Source organism: Eremomyces bilateralis (genome assembly GCF_010015585.1).
Source record: "Eremomyces bilateralis CBS 781.70 unplaced genomic scaffold P152scaffold_6, whole genome shotgun sequence".
NCBI classification, from domain to species: Eukaryota; Fungi; Ascomycota; class Dothideomycetes; order Eremomycetales; family Eremomycetaceae; genus Eremomyces; species Eremomyces bilateralis.
Genome location: NW_022985072.1, coordinates 664599 through 682768, shown reverse-complemented (window position 1 = coordinate 682768; position 18170 = coordinate 664599). Strand labels below are relative to the sequence as shown.

The window sequence follows — 18170 nt, the reverse complement described above, 5'->3', positions numbered from 1 at the left end:
TGCAAGTGTTGGGCGATGCAGGTCAATGCTATCATGAATGGCATTACCCGCGATCGCATCACCTGAGCATTCTGGAGTTTTTCACATTGGGTATTCGCAATCTAACGTTGAACGACCTAGACCGTTCCAAAATATTATCTTGCACGTACTGTCCCTCTGAAATCCATGAGATAGCTCTCCAGTATCCAACAACGCGACTTCACATATCCCCTCCTTGATTCTCCCCATCCAACAGATCCAGACTCTTCTATCGGCACCCAATTCTATACACACTCACCTCCCCTCCGCCCTCGCAAGTAACCCCTCCATCCCCGTCGCCTTCCAACTGCTACGATCCGCCTTCCCCTGTGCATACACAATATCTCCCTTAAAATACACCACCACCCCCCCTTTCCCTGTCGCGCTGGCCGTGATGCGGAACAGCGGCAGCCCCGTTTCCGGATGCGCTTCGCGGAGCGGACGGAAGAGCAGATCATGCTCCGCACTCCACTCCTCCACGAGGTCGCGCATCGTCACCTCTTCCACCGGCGCGGACGGTGTGTCGGCGGTGGTCGAAAGCGCCGCGGCGGTGGTCGACGGGAGGGACGTCGGGAGTGCGGATGTGGCCGTTGATGGTGCGGGTAGGGAGCTCGCCTGATCGCCCAGCCGTTGTGCATGCGAAATCAACTCCAGCGCCTTATTCCATTGCTCGTCCACCTCGCGCAGGGCGTTCACCTCCGCGGGGAACTGCTCCATCCACCAATTCCGCCACTCGACGAACACGTCGAAGTCCTGCGCGCCGCCGGTCAGTGCGCCATGCAGCACGGCGAAGAACTTCGGGAAGAACTCCGCCAGGAACAACTGCGCCATGGTTTGAGGTTTGAAGAGGTCGTTCCACGCTAGGACCGCGGTGAACGGTGCCATGTCTTGCGCCTCGGGGTTGACGACGAGGTGGTCGGCGAGGTGCTTCGCGAGGCGCGGGAGGGCCTTGCTGACGAGGGCATGGTCGAGCTCGGTGGAGAGGACGGTACGCCATTCGGGGAGGCCGGGGAGCGGCCCGCGGGCGACGTCCCAGGTCTCCAGGACGCGGCGGAGACGGCGCTTGACGTCGGCGAGGAGTCCGGCGGGGTTGTGGGGGTCGGTGTGGTCGTCGGGGAGGTAGGGGAGCCAGGGGAAGAGCCAGACGTGGGGGAATTGGTGGGGGCGGGGATCTTTCTTATTGGACAGACGGCGGGGTTCCCAGTCGTGGATGGCGCGGGTGAGTTTTTGGAGGATGACTTGGTTGACGAGGTGGTTGTAGATGAAGTCGGGGAGGACAGGGCGCCAGTGCTCGAGTAGTGTGAGGAGGGTAGATGGGGTGTATGGGTCCCAGTGGTTGGTGACGGCGGTGCGAACGCATGGGAGCCAGAGGGTGTACATGAGGGATTCGTAGGGTGTCGTTGACTTGGAGCGTGGGAGGGAGTCGAAGTCCATGTCGATGGTGATGGGTTGATCGATGGCGAGGACCCCTCTCAGGCGATCGAAGTAGTCAACCATATGTGTAGGCTCTTCCAGAGGCGACCAATCTAGCACCTCTAGCTTGAAGAGGGGATGTATTGCCGCCACGGCCACTTCTGAGAGCACCTCTTTTCGAACTGTATCTTGATACCGCAGGTGCAGCTGTAACAGCCTTTCAACAGCTTCAGTCCACATCCCTTTCGCATCGGAGGAAAGACGAGGCTTCCCCAGCTCCAACGCCTGGAAAGCCTCCACCGCCTCTGCCAGCTCTTGAAGTATGTCGATTTCTTTTTGATGCTCATCCACCTCCACCCGAACGCGTGCCTCCTCAGCCGCGGTATATTTCTGCCGCTGCGTCAAGCTCGTCCACTGGCCTGCAAAGCTCTCCAAATCCGCCTTTGCGCGTCGGGCGATCTTTTCGACTTCGGATTCGGCGGCTATCCCTTGTGTGGCGCTGCTCATGAGGCCCGCTGTGGTTGTGAGGACTTTGGTCTGCTTCCCAGTCGCGTCGATGAGCGATTTGAGGACATTGGGCACCTCCAGCCCTTCCGCGTCGGCTTCAATGTCGGCCGCCGTCCGGTATTTCATTTTTGGTCGCGTAAATCCTCCCGGAGTACTCACACCGGTACCCGTCTGGCCAGCAACGCCCCGATTCTTCCTCTGCTGCCTCGCCCTCTTTTCCTCTTCCTCTGACGAGTCCTCATACTCTTCTCCCCTCTTCTCCGCTTGTCTCTTCGCCTCCGCCTTCGCTTGGGAGCTTTTCTCCTTGACGGTCCCAACACCGGCGCCTTGAGGTCGCATTTTCACCTCGATTGGGTTCAGGATACCCTCGCCTTCCTTGCCTAGCCCTTCGCCTTCTTTGTAGCCCATCTTCGCCATCATCCGGGCGGCGAAGGACATCTTGCCTGCTTTGGCCGGTGCAGCATCTTCATCGCTGACCCGGGCGGATTTCCGGCCACGCATATCGCCGAAGTCGTTTTTGCGCTTGAATGAAGGTCGCTCCATGGTGATTGGTGTGTGGAGGGGAAACCAAGAATCCAGAACCAACCCTAGGAGAGGGGATTTCGATGAAGGAAGAGGCTCTTGGACGTCACAATGGTTGAAGAGCCATGCGGTTTGGATCAAGGATCACAACAACTCAGGTATCAGATGCGTGGTATGGACCCCGGCAGTTCACGATAGCAAGAAGGGAAAGATATCGAAATCCTGAAGCATCAATCTTTTGGGAAACATAAAGTTTCATGAGTACGGATATTAGATGGGTGCTGTCTGAAGCTCTAATGGCGCTCAGTTGCAGGGAGTGGCGTTATCAGTTCCAACTAGACGCGTTCAGCGAAGTGCAGCCTTATTGCCTCAGGCAGTAACCTATTTTTATATACTCAACTTTGCATGCGGCGATGTGCAGCGCCATCCCCTTATTGAGGTTTCTTGCCCCTAGTAAGTTACACTAATTCCCCTAGTCTCCTACTACAGCACACTAATCCCCGTCAAACGGTCAAACCTCCTGAACTTTCGTTACTGTCACAGTCGCGTGGTGTGAGAGTTACATCCGCTATGCCCTGGTCGGTTGTCATGTACCAGCAAGTACCAGCAGGTACCATATCAAGTTTATCAACATATGGGGAACATTTCTTGCATGGTTGATCATGTTCCAGACCCTCTGGTTCGCCCCAAATCCCGAGTTTGGGACCCTCTTCCTTATCTATTGAAAATATGCACAGAAGATCCATACTAAGTACTGGTACACCGTACACATAACCTTTCGCCCTCACCAGGCCTCCCTATTCCTTAAGTCCCCATCATCATGACTGAGCACGCTACGGACTCCGAGTCCGCGCCGTTTTCCACTCAAGACCCCCTTCCCGCCGCTGAAGCATCCACCGACGCCATTGTCATGGTCAATTCACCCAGTAATCTCGACGCGACCATGGTGCGGACAGTGTCTTCCAAAGGTGCCGTCAAGCTGCGCCATCCGGCTCCTGACCTCCAGTCCCTGCAGGGCGCCTATTTGCACAACGTGGAACGACTGGAGGAGAGCGCCGAGCGGCTGAGCATGTCCGGTTCCGACCTTGGCGAGGAAATCCAGAAACTACACCTCGAACAGAAACTGTCCGATAGCAGGAGAGCGTCGTTGCGATCGCTGCAGTTGGAGGAGTCCAACAATTCTCAGATCCGATCCCCTGAGCCGTCCATGAGCTCGCATGCAAATTCCATCGTCGAAGTGAACACCGCCGCACGGTGGGGAGGATATTCGCCGGCTGGATACATTGGCTCGCCCATAGGGTCGGGGAGATCGAGTTCTTGGTCGCATGTGTCGTTTCCGACTACATCAAAGAATCGAAATCGGTCCGCGTCCAAGGGATCGAAGCTTGGGCAGGTTGCAACAGAGGAGCAGCCGGAAATGGAAGGACAAGACGAGACACAGCCGAAAGACATGCCGCCGAAAGAATCCCCTTCTCAGGGCCATGGGCCGAACGTAGTAGGATCGCCAACATCGTTCGCTTTGGAATACGAACAGATATCCAGAGACATCCGCGATGGCTTCGAGGACGACTCCCAACTTCAACCTCCCGTTGACGGAACGCCGCGAGCCGAATACCCCCCAGAACACCAAAACCTCAAGCGACCCTCATCAGCTACCTCTGGCGATACCTTCCAACAATCTCGCGCCTTTTTTGAAGATTTTGACGGTGTGCACTATGCACCCAGCATCCGCGAACCCACCGAGCAGTCGAAACCCGACAACGGACGTACCCGACATTCCTCACTCCTTACACCGCTCCCCCGACCAACATCGTTTGCGCCACCTACCGACAGCATGGTGTATTATCCTGCGCCCGTCCCCAAACTTTTGAACCTCCCCACACGACTCTCCCAAGCACCGTCGGCCACATTACAAGCAAAGCGGCGGACACAAATGGTCGATTCGTTGCACCCTGACGCGAGGAAATCTGCTGTATGGCTCAATGCGAATGATGTACCCGCTGTTGACGATGGGCATGTTGATCCACCCCGTCCAGTTGAGCGTCGAAGCATGATGACCCTCAACCTCCCTCCACAGCTACGCGCAAGCGTGTACTTTGATACGTCCCCAACATCACACGAGGTCGCGATCAAGGATGGGTCGGCCGCGGCAACTCTCGATAGCATCCTCGAAGCCTCCGCAACCGCTCCCGTCAATGCGTTTACCAACCATCCATTTGTCGGAGAGATTGGCGGCGAGGTCTACAAGAATCAGACGAAGAGGAAAAGCGCTATGCCTGTGATGGGTGCCGAGAAGAGAAAATCCGCCTTGCCCGTTATGAGTGCCGAGAAGAGGAAAACCGCCGTGCCTGTCATGAGTGAGAAGAAAGAAGAAGTGCGGAAACGCCACAGCCGGAATGTGCTTCGAAGGAAGTCTGCTTCATCAATTGATCTGTTGACGACCGTGGCGGAGGACCCCTCGAAGAATAGCCTCGATAAACATGCCGCTGATGGCCGCTCCGTGCGATCGGAAGACGGCGCGATTGCCGCCCGACACCCATCCGAATATCTGACGGACAACCAACTCGATGCAGGCGAAGCAGAACAAGACGTATTAGACGCCGACGATATAGAATACGAGGAGGAGGACCCCTACGAAGCGTACGGCCCTCCTACCACCCTCCTCGCCGAGCTCCAGCTCCGCAAGCTCCAACTCAAATCCCGCTCCCGCACCGCCGCCAATGCCTTTCCGAACGGCATGCACGCCACCCTCCTCGAACTCGACGCCGTCGCACAGATCGAGAAAACCAAACGACGCGGCCAACGCGTCGCACTCGCGTGGCAGGATCCCGGGGTGTCCGCGCAGGACGATCAGGACGACAACGAGGAAGTCCCGCTCGGCATGCTCTTTCCCGGACGCAACGGGCTGCTGCAGAAGAAGAATATGGGCAATATGAACGATTGGGACCGGCCGCTCGGGTTACTGGCGATGAAGGAGCTGGAGGAGAGCGAGCCTCTTAGTAAGCGGCGGAACCGGCTGCTCGGCATCCAGAGGACGCCCAGTCCGCAGAGGTTCGAACCTCCGCTGGACGGTGCGGTGGAAGATGACGTCGGGGAGGAGGAAGGTTTCGAAGGGGAGACGCTTGCGCAGCGGCGGAGGCGGTTGATGGATAAGGAGGAGTTAGATAAAGCGCTAGGTGATTTACCGAGTCGACCGGTGAGCGCGATGTTCACGAGCGAGCTGATGAGCACGTGGGGCATGGACGAGGACGAGAAGAAGAAAGCAGAGGAGCAGCCGATCGACAAGCGAGCGAGCGCATTAACCGCATCTCCCATGGCAGAGAAAGCCGAGCACCAGGCGGACCGCGTCGAAGTCGAACCCGAAAACGAAACCCTTGGCCAACGTCGTGCGAGACTACAACGCACCGGCGCCACGCAAAGCACCCTCGGCGTTCCCCAACGCTCATCCACCATGTTCCTCCCCACAGACTCCCCCAACCTCCCTCCATACGACGCCAACCCCCCCATACCTGCCCCCCCGGTTGTCCGCAACCGCCTCTCCATGGCCGACCTCCTCGCCGCCGCCCCCGCCGGGAAACACGACTCCCGCCGCGTCTCCACGCACGCGCTCGTCTCCGCCCTCCCGCCCACCTCGCTGCTCGGCCAGCACGAGCAGAACCAGGCGAGGCACCGGGCGGAGTTGCAAGAGCGGAATCGTGCGAGCGGGATGGGTGGGCCAGGGGCGGGGTTCCCGAGGGGACAGCCGGCGCAGTGGGGTGCGCCGAGCGGGGGTTTTATGGGGGGCATGTTTAATGATGGGAGTGGGGGGGTGGGCGGTGGGGCGGGGATGAGCGGAGGCGTTCAGCGTATGGCGAGCATGCAGAACATGCCGTATCTGGGCGCGGGGAATGCCGCGTATCCGCCGATGGGGATGGGCGGGGCGATGAATGGTGGGGTGAATCGGCAAACGAGCATGGGGATGCCGCACGGTGGGGTGAACGGGTGGAATCAGAGTATGCCGATGTTGGGGATGCCGATGAATGGGATGCCGGTGAATGGGATGCCGGTGAATGGGATGCCGATGAATGGGATGGCGATGCCGATGGGGCAGCCGGGGTTCGATTACATGAATACCATGGCGGCTATGCAGATGCAGGATCCGCCGATGGATCCGAGGCAGAGGGAGTTGATTGATCGGTGGAGGCAGAGCGTGGCGCCGTGATTATTAGGCACTGCAGGTTCTTCTGTTCGACGGTCGGCAGTGTACGGTCGATTATAATAATATGTCTGTTTAGTGCGAGCATACCTGGCGCGGCGTTTGGAGATGGACTTGATTGTGGTTGGAAACATGGGCAAGGAAGCGGTTCTTGGAAGGGCTGGCTGGGGTTAGTCTATTTATTTTGAGACGATAATTAACTCTTAGTAATGTGGAGTCTCAGGCGGATTCTTCTCACCTTGATAATTTATAATTATCGAACCGTTCCGACTTGTCAAGTGGCCATTCAGTGGCCGTACCTCCAGAGCGTGGAAAATACTCGGTCGTTACCTTTTCTCAACTTGCACTTTACTAGTATAGTACTGCTTTATTCTGCTCCTGGCTAGTTAGCCTGATGTGGCACCGTTTATCCAGGCTGGACGAGTACGTCGGGAAGCGGTGCCATCTGCCACGGATTCTGTTTGCCATGCATCAAGAGGAGAGGTGCCCCAAATCATCCAATCCTTGCTCAATTAACCTCAGACACTGATTCTATATTATACATGTGTTAACTCAGACACCAATCCCATATCTCCGAGTGATACTCTCAACGTCCCTGCTTTGGACGTCTCCTTGGGTGATTGTCCGACACTGAACCTCCACCACCCACCACCCACTTGACTTCTCACTCCTCTTCCAGTGATGACTGTTTCCCCTTTGTCCTATCTTTACTGCCTTACCTTTCCACCTCCATCTACCCTCCTTGCTGGCAGTGTCCTCCCTGGCCTTCCACTCCCTCCCTTCCTTTTTAGTGACAGCAGTCCGTTTCAGTGCCGGCTCTACGATATCTTCCCAAGCCCGTTCCCATTGTTCTTTAGCAAAATTGGGTGGGAGATTTGAGATCCATTCCTTGCAGAAGATGTAGGATTCCAACGGATCTCGCGCCGGAGGTTGAGGCTTAATTTGTTCCGGGGGTTTACTCTTTGCTATGGCCGATGGTGTGTCAGACTATGATTTAGTGGCCTTTGGTGGGCAACCTCGCGGGGCCCGATATATCGATGAGGGTCCCAATTACATCCCATTGATAAAGGAGTCGGCGTATTCCCGCCGTTTAATAAGGCCGACCTCCAACCCGTCTATGACGAACTTTGCCGTCCACTTTTGACCAAACGAAGCGCGAAAACTCCCTTTCCATCTCCTCTCTTTTTGATTCTCTTTCCACACTTCGAGTTGACGCTCTCGCGACCAAAGACTCCACTCCCTCGTGATCATCCATTTACATAGACTCGATAGTCTACTCGTGATCACGCCCCCAGTGATTTCCTCCTGTGTTATGCGTGCAAGATAGCCGGACTCGAATGCCACAAGAAAATAACCCCGTCTGTTACTGTATCTAAAATTGGTCGTCCACCTCCATTAACTTAATAAAGAGGAAGAAAGGACTTGGAAAAAAAATCGCGGCCGAGATAGGAATCGAATTTATGATTCACTGAAGCATCCCCTGGGATTGCAGCTACCACTGTGGACCAACAAATGTTGTACCATGAAGAAAAACTAGCCAGACTACCTTTCATACATACTAAGGGGGCCCGATTAGTCTACTATCATCATATCTTTCGCTAACACGCTATGCAAGAAGATAGAGGCAAACCAAGCCTTGCACCTTTCTATTTGTCTTTGCACTTCCACCTGCCCTGTTCTTAGGGATGGACTCGTTCAGCCATTGTCTTTGGTTAGTATTCCTGCTCAAAGCTTTCGTTACATCTACCTCCCTCAGTATCATTTTGACGGAATTCCCATCTGAACATAGAGAGGCCCAGCATGCTCGTATTCATTACCAGTAAAGCTATTCACAATAGTGCCCATTGGATTAAAGCAGACATCAAAAGTAAAGCTGTTCAATAAACTGATTAACTGAAATATATAGGATGCCTTTGAAGATTCGATATCTCAAAGGACTTGTGGCACACTGGCAGCGCGGCAGACTGGTTGCTGGCAGCCTGGCACTCACCTGGCAGGAGGTGGCTTTAAAGTGCTTACTCATCAAGTCACGTTTTCTTGGCATGAATCTTCCCAAGAATGAAATCTATCACGACTTTCTTGAGTTTCATCCTCAAGCCCGCGTCGAGCTACCCACTCCGCAACCATGGCCCAATCAATGTCAATACGACCTTCCCGGTCGTCATTGCAGTCATTCTTTTCTTCAATATCATCTCGCCCCTCTATCCGCTCATCCCAGTGCCAATTCTCCCTCCAGCAGATCCGCCAGGAGTCAACACGAAAACGGCTGAAGAGAAAACTAAAGATCGCACCGTCACCCGCCTTCACCTCGTCCACCGAGCAATATGACCACATCCTCTTCGCCCCTCCATCATCGGCGCCGAACATCTACCACACGCCGCTGAAGTTCCTCCCAGCCCACGATCCACGGCGCCATATGCTCTCTTCAATGTCCTCCGCTCCCGCATCGATCACCCCGACCGGCACGCCATTAACCGTCGATGCGCCCAACTCGCTCATGACCGCCCTCAAATCCGTCTCCTTAAAAACGCCCACCCAAACCATCTCCCACTCCGAATCCGAGACCGCGCTCGGCCCCGTCATCGGCCCCACCGGTCGCAAGGGCTATCACCTCACCGAGCAAGACATCAACGAGATCCGCCGCCTGCGGCTCAGCGACCCGAAGACGTGGACGGTGGCAAAGATATCGCAGAAGTTCAAGTGCACGGAGTTCTTCGTGCGGATCGTCGCGCGGAATCGGGAGGCGGGGAAAGAGCATATGAGGCAGATGGAGGAGGTGCAGAAAGGGTGGGGGACGAAGAGACGAGAGGCGAGGGAGGATAGGTATCGGAGGCAGGTGTTGTGGGGGAGAGGATAAAGATGGAGCGGATTGGGTCGGAAGACAATGTAGGATAGGATTACACGGGACGAGCATATTGTGGAGAAGTTGGGTTCAATTGCATCCATGGAGTCGGTATGGACTTCATATCAGGCTACATCAGGCGTCATCTCTCCATTTGTTCGAGGCTCGGATGTACAAATAGACCTGGGACTTTCCAGGCACTGTATTAAAGCATATTCAAACCGCTCTAACTGTGGTAGCTATCTTCGCCTTGTTGCCTTGGCCCCTGTAGTTATACATATACGTATCTAACGCCGCTGCATAGCAGGGAACGCTCATGTTCGTTATTTCAATCACGCCCGATCTTCGTATCTCGACCGGCACCGAAGGACTTCATCTTCCTTTCGATGGTCCTAGCCGTCTCATTCCTGAACCGTTCAATCGTCGACTGTTTCTTCAAGCTAGGTTGGGGCTCTTGCTGTTTCTGCTGCTTCCCCTCTGGATTGCCTTCATCCCTTCTCCCCATCCGAACCCGTTCCAAACTCCTCGCTCTTTCGTGCAACTCCCTCTCGGCCATCGGCACATCGATTTCCGTCCTCTCCTCTCCAGTCAAATCCACCCTCTTCCTCCGTGCCTTCTCCCTCAACCCCTCGCCTTCCTCTTCCTTTTTCTCTAGCTCCATGGCCTCGAACAACACATCCCACCCGTCTAGCACCCTTGCTTGAACCTCCTCCCACTCTCGCCATCCTCGTGCATTCCGCTCCTCCTCATCCACTCCATTGATCCCCATCCCCGCCTGCGTCTCCCTCGCCTGCAACCCCCCCTCCGCAATCCTCGTCCTCCGCACCCACCCTTCCGGCCCCCTCCCCCTCCACCGCTCATACTGCTTCTCCACCCCCTTCATCGCATACGCCGGCGGCCCCACCAACGCCGCGATATCCTTCAACAGGAACCCACCAAACCCCATCCCAAACCCCACCAGTCCGCCAACAATCCCATCTTCCTTCACACCACGCACCGGAAGCCGCACCAGCCCCGTGACCCCGTCATACACGCCATACATGAGCTCATTCCGGCCCGCACGTAGCCCTGACCGCATCCCCGTGATCCGCACCGGTCGCCGCACCGTGTCGTCACCGTACAGCCGCGGCGCATTGTGGAATCCGTACGCGAGCGCAAGCAGCAGCAACATTGGCATCTTCGCGATGGCTTTCGCGGTGCGTTTGATCCCTAGTCCCGTCTGCCGGGCGACCTCCTCGAGGATATTCTCCGAGGGGTCGGCAGATAAAGTGGAGAGGCCGGTGACCTTCCGCAAAAGCATGGGGCGGCGAGAGGGCTTTCCGGCGCTGCCGTTGGCTTCGGCAGTGCAGAGCTGCTTGACGCGTTGATGGGCCGCTTTTTTCAGGCGGCGTTTTTTGTTGTAGTGCACAATGCGGTCTTCGATGTCTTTCATGACGTCGACGGGAACGCGGCCGACGCCTGTGACGATCTCCTTGATGGAATACAAGCCAGCGGCGCTGATGCCGGTGATGGGTTCCCCTGGGCCTTCGAAGTCGTTCCACTCCTGATGGCGAACAAGACGGAGGTTTTTCCACTGCAGTTTCTTTTGTCGCACCAGCACCTCCGCGGCAAGGGCGCTGAGGCTCACTCGGTATCCGGCGCCGTGGTGCTTCCGCTTGGGTTCCCACACCGCGACATGGTCTTTCAAGATGCTACATCGCATGCTTTTCTCCCCTAACTCCGTTGACTCAACCAAGCCCATCGGGATCCGTTTGAACAGCTCTTCAACCGCGTTCTTCGCACCGTCTCCCTCCGCCTCAATCCCCTTCCCGATCTCCTCGGCTTTTTGCTGCGCCTCATCGGTCAGGCACTCTTTGATCGCGCCCGCCAATTTCTCGGCAGTCAGCTGCTTGTACGGAATGCATTCCTTCGCCCCGGCACCGGATTTCGCTAACATCTCGCCCCAGAAAGGTTGATCCCCAAAGAACGGCACGATTGCGGTCGGCTTCTTGCATTTCAGACCGATAGCAGTGGTCCCTGCACCGCCGTGGTGGATCACGGCGCTGCAGCGGGGGAAGAGCCAGTCGTGAGGGGTGTTTCCAAGAAGTAGGATATTATCCGGGATCTTGATTCCTTCAACGGTGTCCTCATCCTCATTCTGAGCTGAGTTACTGGACGGCGAGTTGGAGCTCGATTCCCCGCCGCCGGATTTGTCCTTCCCTCCGCCACCCAGGCCGCCCCAGCCTTTGCTCACGAGGGCGCGTACACCGGCAATCTTGACCGCTTCGAAGATAAGCTTCGTGAAGCGCGCAGGGTCATCGACGACAATGCTGCCGAAGCCGATGTATACCGGTGGTTCGCGGGCCTCGAGGAACTTCGCGAGATCTTCGGGCGGCGTGAAGCTGCTAGCAAGCTCCAAGAAGACATATCCCGAGACGGTGATCTCATCGCCCCAGTCTCGCGGCTTGGGAACTAGAGAGGGGCTCCACATGTATGTATGAGGCACGGAGAGTCGCCATTCCCTACCTGGCGCCCAGAGTGTGCTGAGAGGCTCCAAGCCCAATGTTTCTTCGCGGAACTTGTTGACCAGGTCCCCCAGCCCTTGCCAGGTCATCATCTCGACGAGGGGGTAGCTCACGAAGTTGGCGTAGCCCAATTCGATATTGGATCGCTTGATGTTGGCGAGCGGATGCGGGAAGGCGGTGGTAGGAGAATACGGGAACGTGAATATGAGATGGCAATGGATGCCTAAGCGCTCGGCGATATCGATATGAACCATCGAGGGCGGATTGGCGATCATGACGTCTGCCACGAAGGGGAATTTGGTGCCCACTAGAAACCATCGTTAGCTCGTGGCAGAGAGCCATATGCCGGCGGATACACATACGCATCTTCAGGTTCTCTAAATCGTTCTCGTCATCGGTCGTGTTCACACACGCTCTCCACATCCCTTTGAACATCTCATGCATTGCTTTGCGGCGTCGCCCAACCTCGCCTTTCTTGACTGTCTCGATGCTGGGTATCAATCCGGGATTTTTCACCATGAATGCCATCAACTCCGATGGGTCGCCCCCGACCGAGAAAAACTCCAATCCCGAGTCCTTCTCGACGAAGTTTTTGAACGCCGGATGGGTCGCCAACCGTACTCGATGCCCATATTCATCCTTCAGCACCTTGCCAATCTTGATGAACGGCTGGATATCACCCCTGCTTCCGATCACGATAATGACGATATTCAGCCTCGGGCGGGTTTGCGGATCTTTCCACCACTTCTTCACCTCGACCTTCTTCTCGATCTGTGTCGTTTTCTCTTCCTCCTCCATCTTCTTCTGGTCGGCTTCGGTCTCTGTCCCCGGCACCATCCTCAAGTGGCGCTTAATCCCCCCTCCCAGTGCCTTCGCTAGATACCCCGAGTTCGCAAACTCGTTGACGGAGATATGCAACCGTCCATCGCGGTGACTCACCCTCCCCTTCGACCGGAAATGCTCGTTGCCGATATGGAAATGCGAAAACGGCCCCATCCAATCCGGCCCACTTCTCTTTCCTGCCCCTTTTTGGGCTTCCTCATCCGGCCCGTTGATCCCCTCTCCATCCAACCCGTATATATCCGCATCTTCATCGCTCTCGCTCTCGCTCGACGATCCCTCGTCTTTCCGTAGTTGATATGCGACGGCACCGGACAGTCCAACCGGGCGTGCCCGCCGATTCCATGTTCGTCGTTGAGAGTGCTGCAGTGCTGCAGGACGGCTAGTCCTGCTTTTGCGGAGAGGAGGGCGAGGAGGGTTAGGGTCTGTGCTGGCGCGGACTGGGGGGTTATGGCTGGTAGAAGCGTATGGTGGATCGCTGGAGGAGCGGACAAGCTTGCTGCCGTTTGTGGTTGCCCCGTTAGCGTGGGAGGTTGTCGTGGTAGCTGAAGTGGAAGGATGCGGAGGTTCGGGGGTGGACTCCTGGATGGCGGCGGAGTCAGAGGATGGTTCAGGCATTGCGGAGCAAGTGGAAACCGGCAATTGAGAAACGATCCCGAATGCTGTGCTACCCTGATCTAGCACCGTTATTCTGTATATGAATGGCGGTCGTTGAGATTCAAGTATCGCGCGCCCCTCGTTGCTTCTATGTCACCGCGGCGTTGCAATGTTCCATCTTTCGGCGATCACGATACACAGCAGAGCATTGTCGAAGCCGAAGAGCAGGACTTTGAAATTGAGGAGGCGAGAGACTCGGGTTGGACATCCTCCGTGCTAGGGCTATAATTTTGTTCTATTTACATGCGGACGTTGTACGGAGAATTCAAGAATTGGATGCAATTTCCATGGCTTCCCCCTGCCTTGGTGAGTCTTGGATGAGATCATCGTGAACACGAGAGACGATCGCCGCCTTGGTGCCTGAGGCCAATAATTCAGACCTGCAGACGTAAAGGCATGTTACATAATACCTTAGTAAGGCACATGAGCAAGTGAGCATCCTCTTGCACTCAATTAGACAGACAGACTCATCGCTATCCTCATAAAGTCTTCATTAAATCTAACCCGATTTAGCCCTAGCTCTCATTAAGCCCTCATAAATACTAGCCCAATTAGGTATATCATTAAGATTGTCCTCTCTAGGCGTGGCAGGAATCAATCAATCAATCATGGTAGGCGGGGTGGAGGCTTGCAAATATTACTGTATAGAAAACTACGTAACTATAGAAGATTGCAGCAGCTTCTGAGCTTCACCACCGCCTCATGCCCGTTCCCAACGGCCCACAACAGCGGCATCTGGCCGGACCAGTCCTTCCAGTCGACGTCGACTTGGCTCGTCTCGAGCAGCAGTTTGACGATGCCCTCGTGCCCGTTCTCAGCGGCCCACGACAGCGGCGTCCGGCCGGAGCTGTCCTTCGAGTCGATGTTGACTTGGCCCGTTTCGAGCAGCAGCTTGACAATGGCCTCGTGCCCATTATCAGAGGCCCACGACAACGGCGTCCGGCCATAATTTCTATCCTTAGAGTTAACATTGACCTTGCCAGTATTAAGCAGCAGCTTGACGGTATCTTCATGCCCATTCCCAGCGGCCCACGATAGTGGCGTTCGGCCGTCGTTACCCTTCGAGTTACCTCCAACGCTTGTGGTTGAAAGCAAATGCGTAGTAATCACTGCGTATCCTTCTTTCGCTGCTTTTAACAGAATCTTAACTCTACCATCATTGTTCCAGCTCGGGTAATTTGTTTCGAAGAGATGGTTGAAGATATCTTGACACACTCCTAGCGTTTTTTTTTTGGATACTGTGATTTTCCTTAGAGCTCTTCGAAAGGGTTATAAATGCTTCAATTTCTCCACCGGTTGAAATGCGCGTCCCTCTAGCTTGAGCGTGATTAATAATTGTAGAGCGTGTTGTACAGAGAAACTTTAATGCTTCAGGCGAAATGGTCGATCGATTAACTCTATCCGAAACAATGAATGGAAGGAAGGGCAAATTCTCGAAAAAACTATCCAATGTCCATCGCGGAGCACTGAACACGGGGCGATTAATCCTGACTCCGAAGGAAAGGACAGATATAATATCTTGAACAAGGTCCTGCTCACTAATCTCGTAGCTCGCTTCAAAATTCCCATTGGTAATATCACTCGCAATACCAAGGAAAGCATAGATCTTGTCCCTCTGTCCGGTCGTTTTACCATCACGAAATTTAAGGAGAAGCGTAAAGAGATCCCGTTCTAACGTCCACCAGGAGTCTTTTTTCTCTCTTAAGAATCAGGGCATAACATTTAGTAGAGGCTCGATTGGAGATATCTCAACGGATTTTTCAAGCATCCAGGAGAGAGATGAAAAAATCCCTGCTGAGACCGACTTCTTCCCACACATGATGGTAGCGCTGCGGGCAAGAGCAATTTCCTGGACGATCCAGGCTCTCTGGTACCATTGTCTTTGGAGAAGATATTGAAAGCCATCAATTGCTTCTTGACGATAGACATTGATTCTCAAGGGAGATTTAATCTTAGATCCTCCTGCTGTCCTACACCACATTTGTCAAGCACATCTCCAAGATAATTTAGGGACTCCATGGCAATGTTGGTTTGTTTGGTGTCTTCTCCAAGACAAACGACCACCTCTGTTGCTCCTTGATAAATGCTCTTCATTAAATTTACTTGATGGCCTCTCTCTTTATTGATATTCTGATCAATACAGATTGCATCTATCCAGAACGTTCGGGTAGAATCCTGGTTTCGAAGGGATTGTAATGCCAAGTGCAGATTCGGTCGAATCGTCATTCTCTCGTTGCTGACAGTGATTTCGGTCGAGCCTTTTCCCTCCCCCCAAACATAAGAGAGTGCTTCATATGACTTCTGATCAATATCTTTGAGCTCGAAATCCAGGAGCTCACATCGAATCTTGCCATCGGGGTCGCCTGGAAGAAGTTCTAGAAGACGAATCACTGCCTTCTTCTCCGGCAGTAATGAGTACTGGAAACTAGAACCTTGGACTGGTGGGCCAGCATCAGAGGATACTTTCGTGGACATGATGTTTTACATGTTGCTTCAGGATTGTGCTAGGTAGCTCGGTTGTTCAAGAACACTAGATTCTGAGTAGTAGTTTCTATAAAAGATTTCCCCGGTGAAGATGTGAGATATCAAGTTAATCACTATGCATTTCTCAGATCCACTTTGCATTAACTAGTGGAGTGTGGTTAACTATAACTAACTAAATAGAAGGTAGTAAGCCAGGCTCCAGCTACGGGCAATAGAATTTGGAATTTTTACCAATTACCACTCACCCCTACTAACCTAGCTCACCCTAACCCCCTCAGATGTAGTATTGGTTGATCTTGTGGTTAGTTGGGACTTTGGTAGGAGTTGGGTATTGTTTGCCTGTATGCCAGTCTATGTGTACCCCAATTGTCGAAAGCAGTCTGTGCCGTAGCGAGCTAGCTCTGTCCAGACGGCTTTCAAACTCGAACTGTAGCACTCAAGCACACTGACTGTATCCACACTGGCTAGAAGTTGGGTGAGTGAGGTGGTATTAACATACATTAGTAGCCAAACATACCATCCAAATCCACAGTAAACCAGTGATGTCCTGCAATAGCCTCTGGCCGAGCAGTATTGTCCGTTGAACGGACCGCCAGCACAGGTATATCTCCCGTTCCCTGATCTACACGATCCATCTAGGAACATTAGATGGCATACAAGTATTCGAAAACGCAGTTCGACTGAGACATGTCAGGAACTGTCGGTCAAATTACATACGTATTAAACACACCATCATTATGTGCAATGAATACCTGTAGTCCCCCAATATCCACTAGAGCTGCAACAGCCACCGAAGCCAGAATTCGTACATGAGCAGCCGTTAGTGCCACGACATGTACCATCGGCGAAGTATTGTCGCCTCCAGAACAAGTTCCGTACGTTGACTGACAGCCAGAGCCACAGTAAACAGAAGAGCTGCCACACCAGCGTGAACTGCTACAACAGTTTCTGAACGATTATCCAGCACAGGTATACTAACTGGTACCTCCGCAGCTACCATCTGGGGATATGGTTGGTCCTAATGTGTAAGTTCCGAACTATGACTGGCAACCCCTTTCTCAGTGTACTGTAGAGCCGCCTCATCATCCAGACGAGGTGCAGCAATTGCCGTAGCCGGATCCTTGACATGTGTAGCCAGTGGTGCCTCCACATGTACTACCTGGAGAGATATTTGATCCGGTACATTGGCCGAACACGGGTTGGCATCCCGCCTCACCATGTGTGGAAGTGCTTCCACACTAGCCGGCGCTGCTACAGCAAATTCTGAATAAAGACCCTGCGCAGACGAAATCGTTCCTCCCGTCGCAGGTACTGTCCAGCAAAAAGCTGCCTGGCGTTGGGCTCGGGGTTGGGCGAGCTGGATTGGACGAGCTGGATGAAATAGACGAACTGGACGGCGCGGAAGTAATGGAAGAGCTGCTACCACCTGGCATCGTTGTCGAGGGCAGATCGGTCCCAGCGCAGACGAAATAGTCTTCTTCGAGGCCCTCGCATGCGGGTCCGAGTGTCGGATTCCAGACGTAGAAGTCGGCGACGGCGAGACTATTCCCGTACACGATAGAGTAGCAGCCGTCGCCACTTTGGACACGTCAGTGTTGGATTCATATACCTGGATTTGGATTTTATACCTTGTCACGAGCCACTATTTTGTATATCTGGAGGTGATTCTAGTCTGTTGAGAAAATGGCGCTGTTCCCGATGGCAACGTCGTTAAAGTTGGTGCCAGCGCGGTCTGAGTCGTTGGGGTACCTGGGATCCCAACGCAATACCACACGTATTCCTGTGTAGCGAGGGCACCTCAATTGCCCTAAATGTGATGTCCCTGATCAAAAGATGATCATTTGTGGCTGAATAAGTGCGATCAACTGTTTGGATGTCTAAATTCTATCAATGACCTCTGATTTCAGCAATAGGCATGCGATTTTCTTCGGTTCATAGGTAATGCGAAGGCCAAGAAGACTTAATCTAAGGATATTATATGGAACGATACCAACATGCGCCATGCTTACAAGGACTGTGCACACAACTGAAGGCGTCTTTGAAAACAACTTTCCAAGACTGAAAGCGCCGCATTCCCACTCGCTGCAACTGTGTATAAAGGTAATAGACTGGATAGTTTTGATGCGAGGCTCCACTGGATTCGAAGGGACTGGATAGCTAGAATAACGAGCGAGGAAAGAATGGAGTG

General features: G+C 54.0%; 6 protein-coding genes across 6 annotated transcripts; 2 read left to right on the top strand and 4 right to left on the bottom strand.

The window, feature by feature from the left end:
* Positions 1-62: 62 nt before the first annotated feature.
* Positions 63-2752, bottom strand: P152DRAFT_457170 (putative G-patch domain protein). Its single transcript, XM_033679173.1, has one exon. It carries the CDS (start codon positions 2479-2481, stop codon positions 274-276), a length of 2208 nt encoding a protein of 735 aa, XP_033535433.1. The 5' UTR covers positions 2482-2752; the 3' UTR covers positions 63-273.
* A 156-nt stretch (positions 2753-2908) lies between these two features.
* Positions 2909-6763, top strand: P152DRAFT_501343 (uncharacterized protein). The gene has a single exon (XM_033682318.1). It carries the CDS (start codon positions 3281-3283, stop codon positions 6659-6661), a length of 3381 nt encoding a protein of 1126 aa, XP_033535432.1. The 5' UTR covers positions 2909-3280; the 3' UTR covers positions 6662-6763.
* Positions 6764-8752: 1989 nt separating this feature from the next.
* On the top strand, positions 8753-9809 carry P152DRAFT_457169 (uncharacterized protein). The gene has a single exon (XM_033679172.1). The coding sequence runs from the start codon at positions 8781-8783 to the stop codon at positions 9510-9512; it is 732 nt and encodes a 243-aa protein (XP_033535431.1). The 5' UTR covers positions 8753-8780; the 3' UTR covers positions 9513-9809.
* A 16-nt stretch (positions 9810-9825) lies between these two features.
* On the bottom strand, positions 9826-13742 carry P152DRAFT_513175 (UDP-Glycosyltransferase/glycogen phosphorylase; the record flags this gene model as incomplete). The annotated part of the gene is made up of 2 exons (XM_033682791.1): positions 12364-13742; positions 9826-12308 (listed from the first exon to the last, which is right to left on the bottom strand). Exons 1-2 carry the CDS (start codon positions 13457-13459, stop codon positions 9826-9828), a joined length of 3579 nt encoding a protein of 1192 aa, XP_033535430.1. The 5' UTR covers positions 13460-13742.
* A 416-nt stretch (positions 13743-14158) lies between these two features.
* Positions 14159-14629, bottom strand: P152DRAFT_394030 (ankyrin; the record flags this gene model as incomplete). Its single annotated transcript, XM_033676231.1, has 1 exon — positions 14159-14629. A coding segment is annotated over one exon (471 nt), but the record flags the coding sequence as incomplete, so codon positions are not given.
* Positions 14630-15193: 564 nt separating this feature from the next.
* On the bottom strand, positions 15194-15973 carry P152DRAFT_433305 (HET-domain-containing protein; the record flags this gene model as incomplete). Its single annotated transcript, XM_033677459.1, has 2 exons — positions 15194-15449; positions 15491-15973. 2 exons carry the CDS (start codon positions 15971-15973, stop codon positions 15207-15209), a joined length of 726 nt encoding a protein of 241 aa, XP_033535428.1. The 3' UTR covers positions 15194-15206.
* Between the last annotated feature and the right edge of the window lie 2197 nt (positions 15974-18170).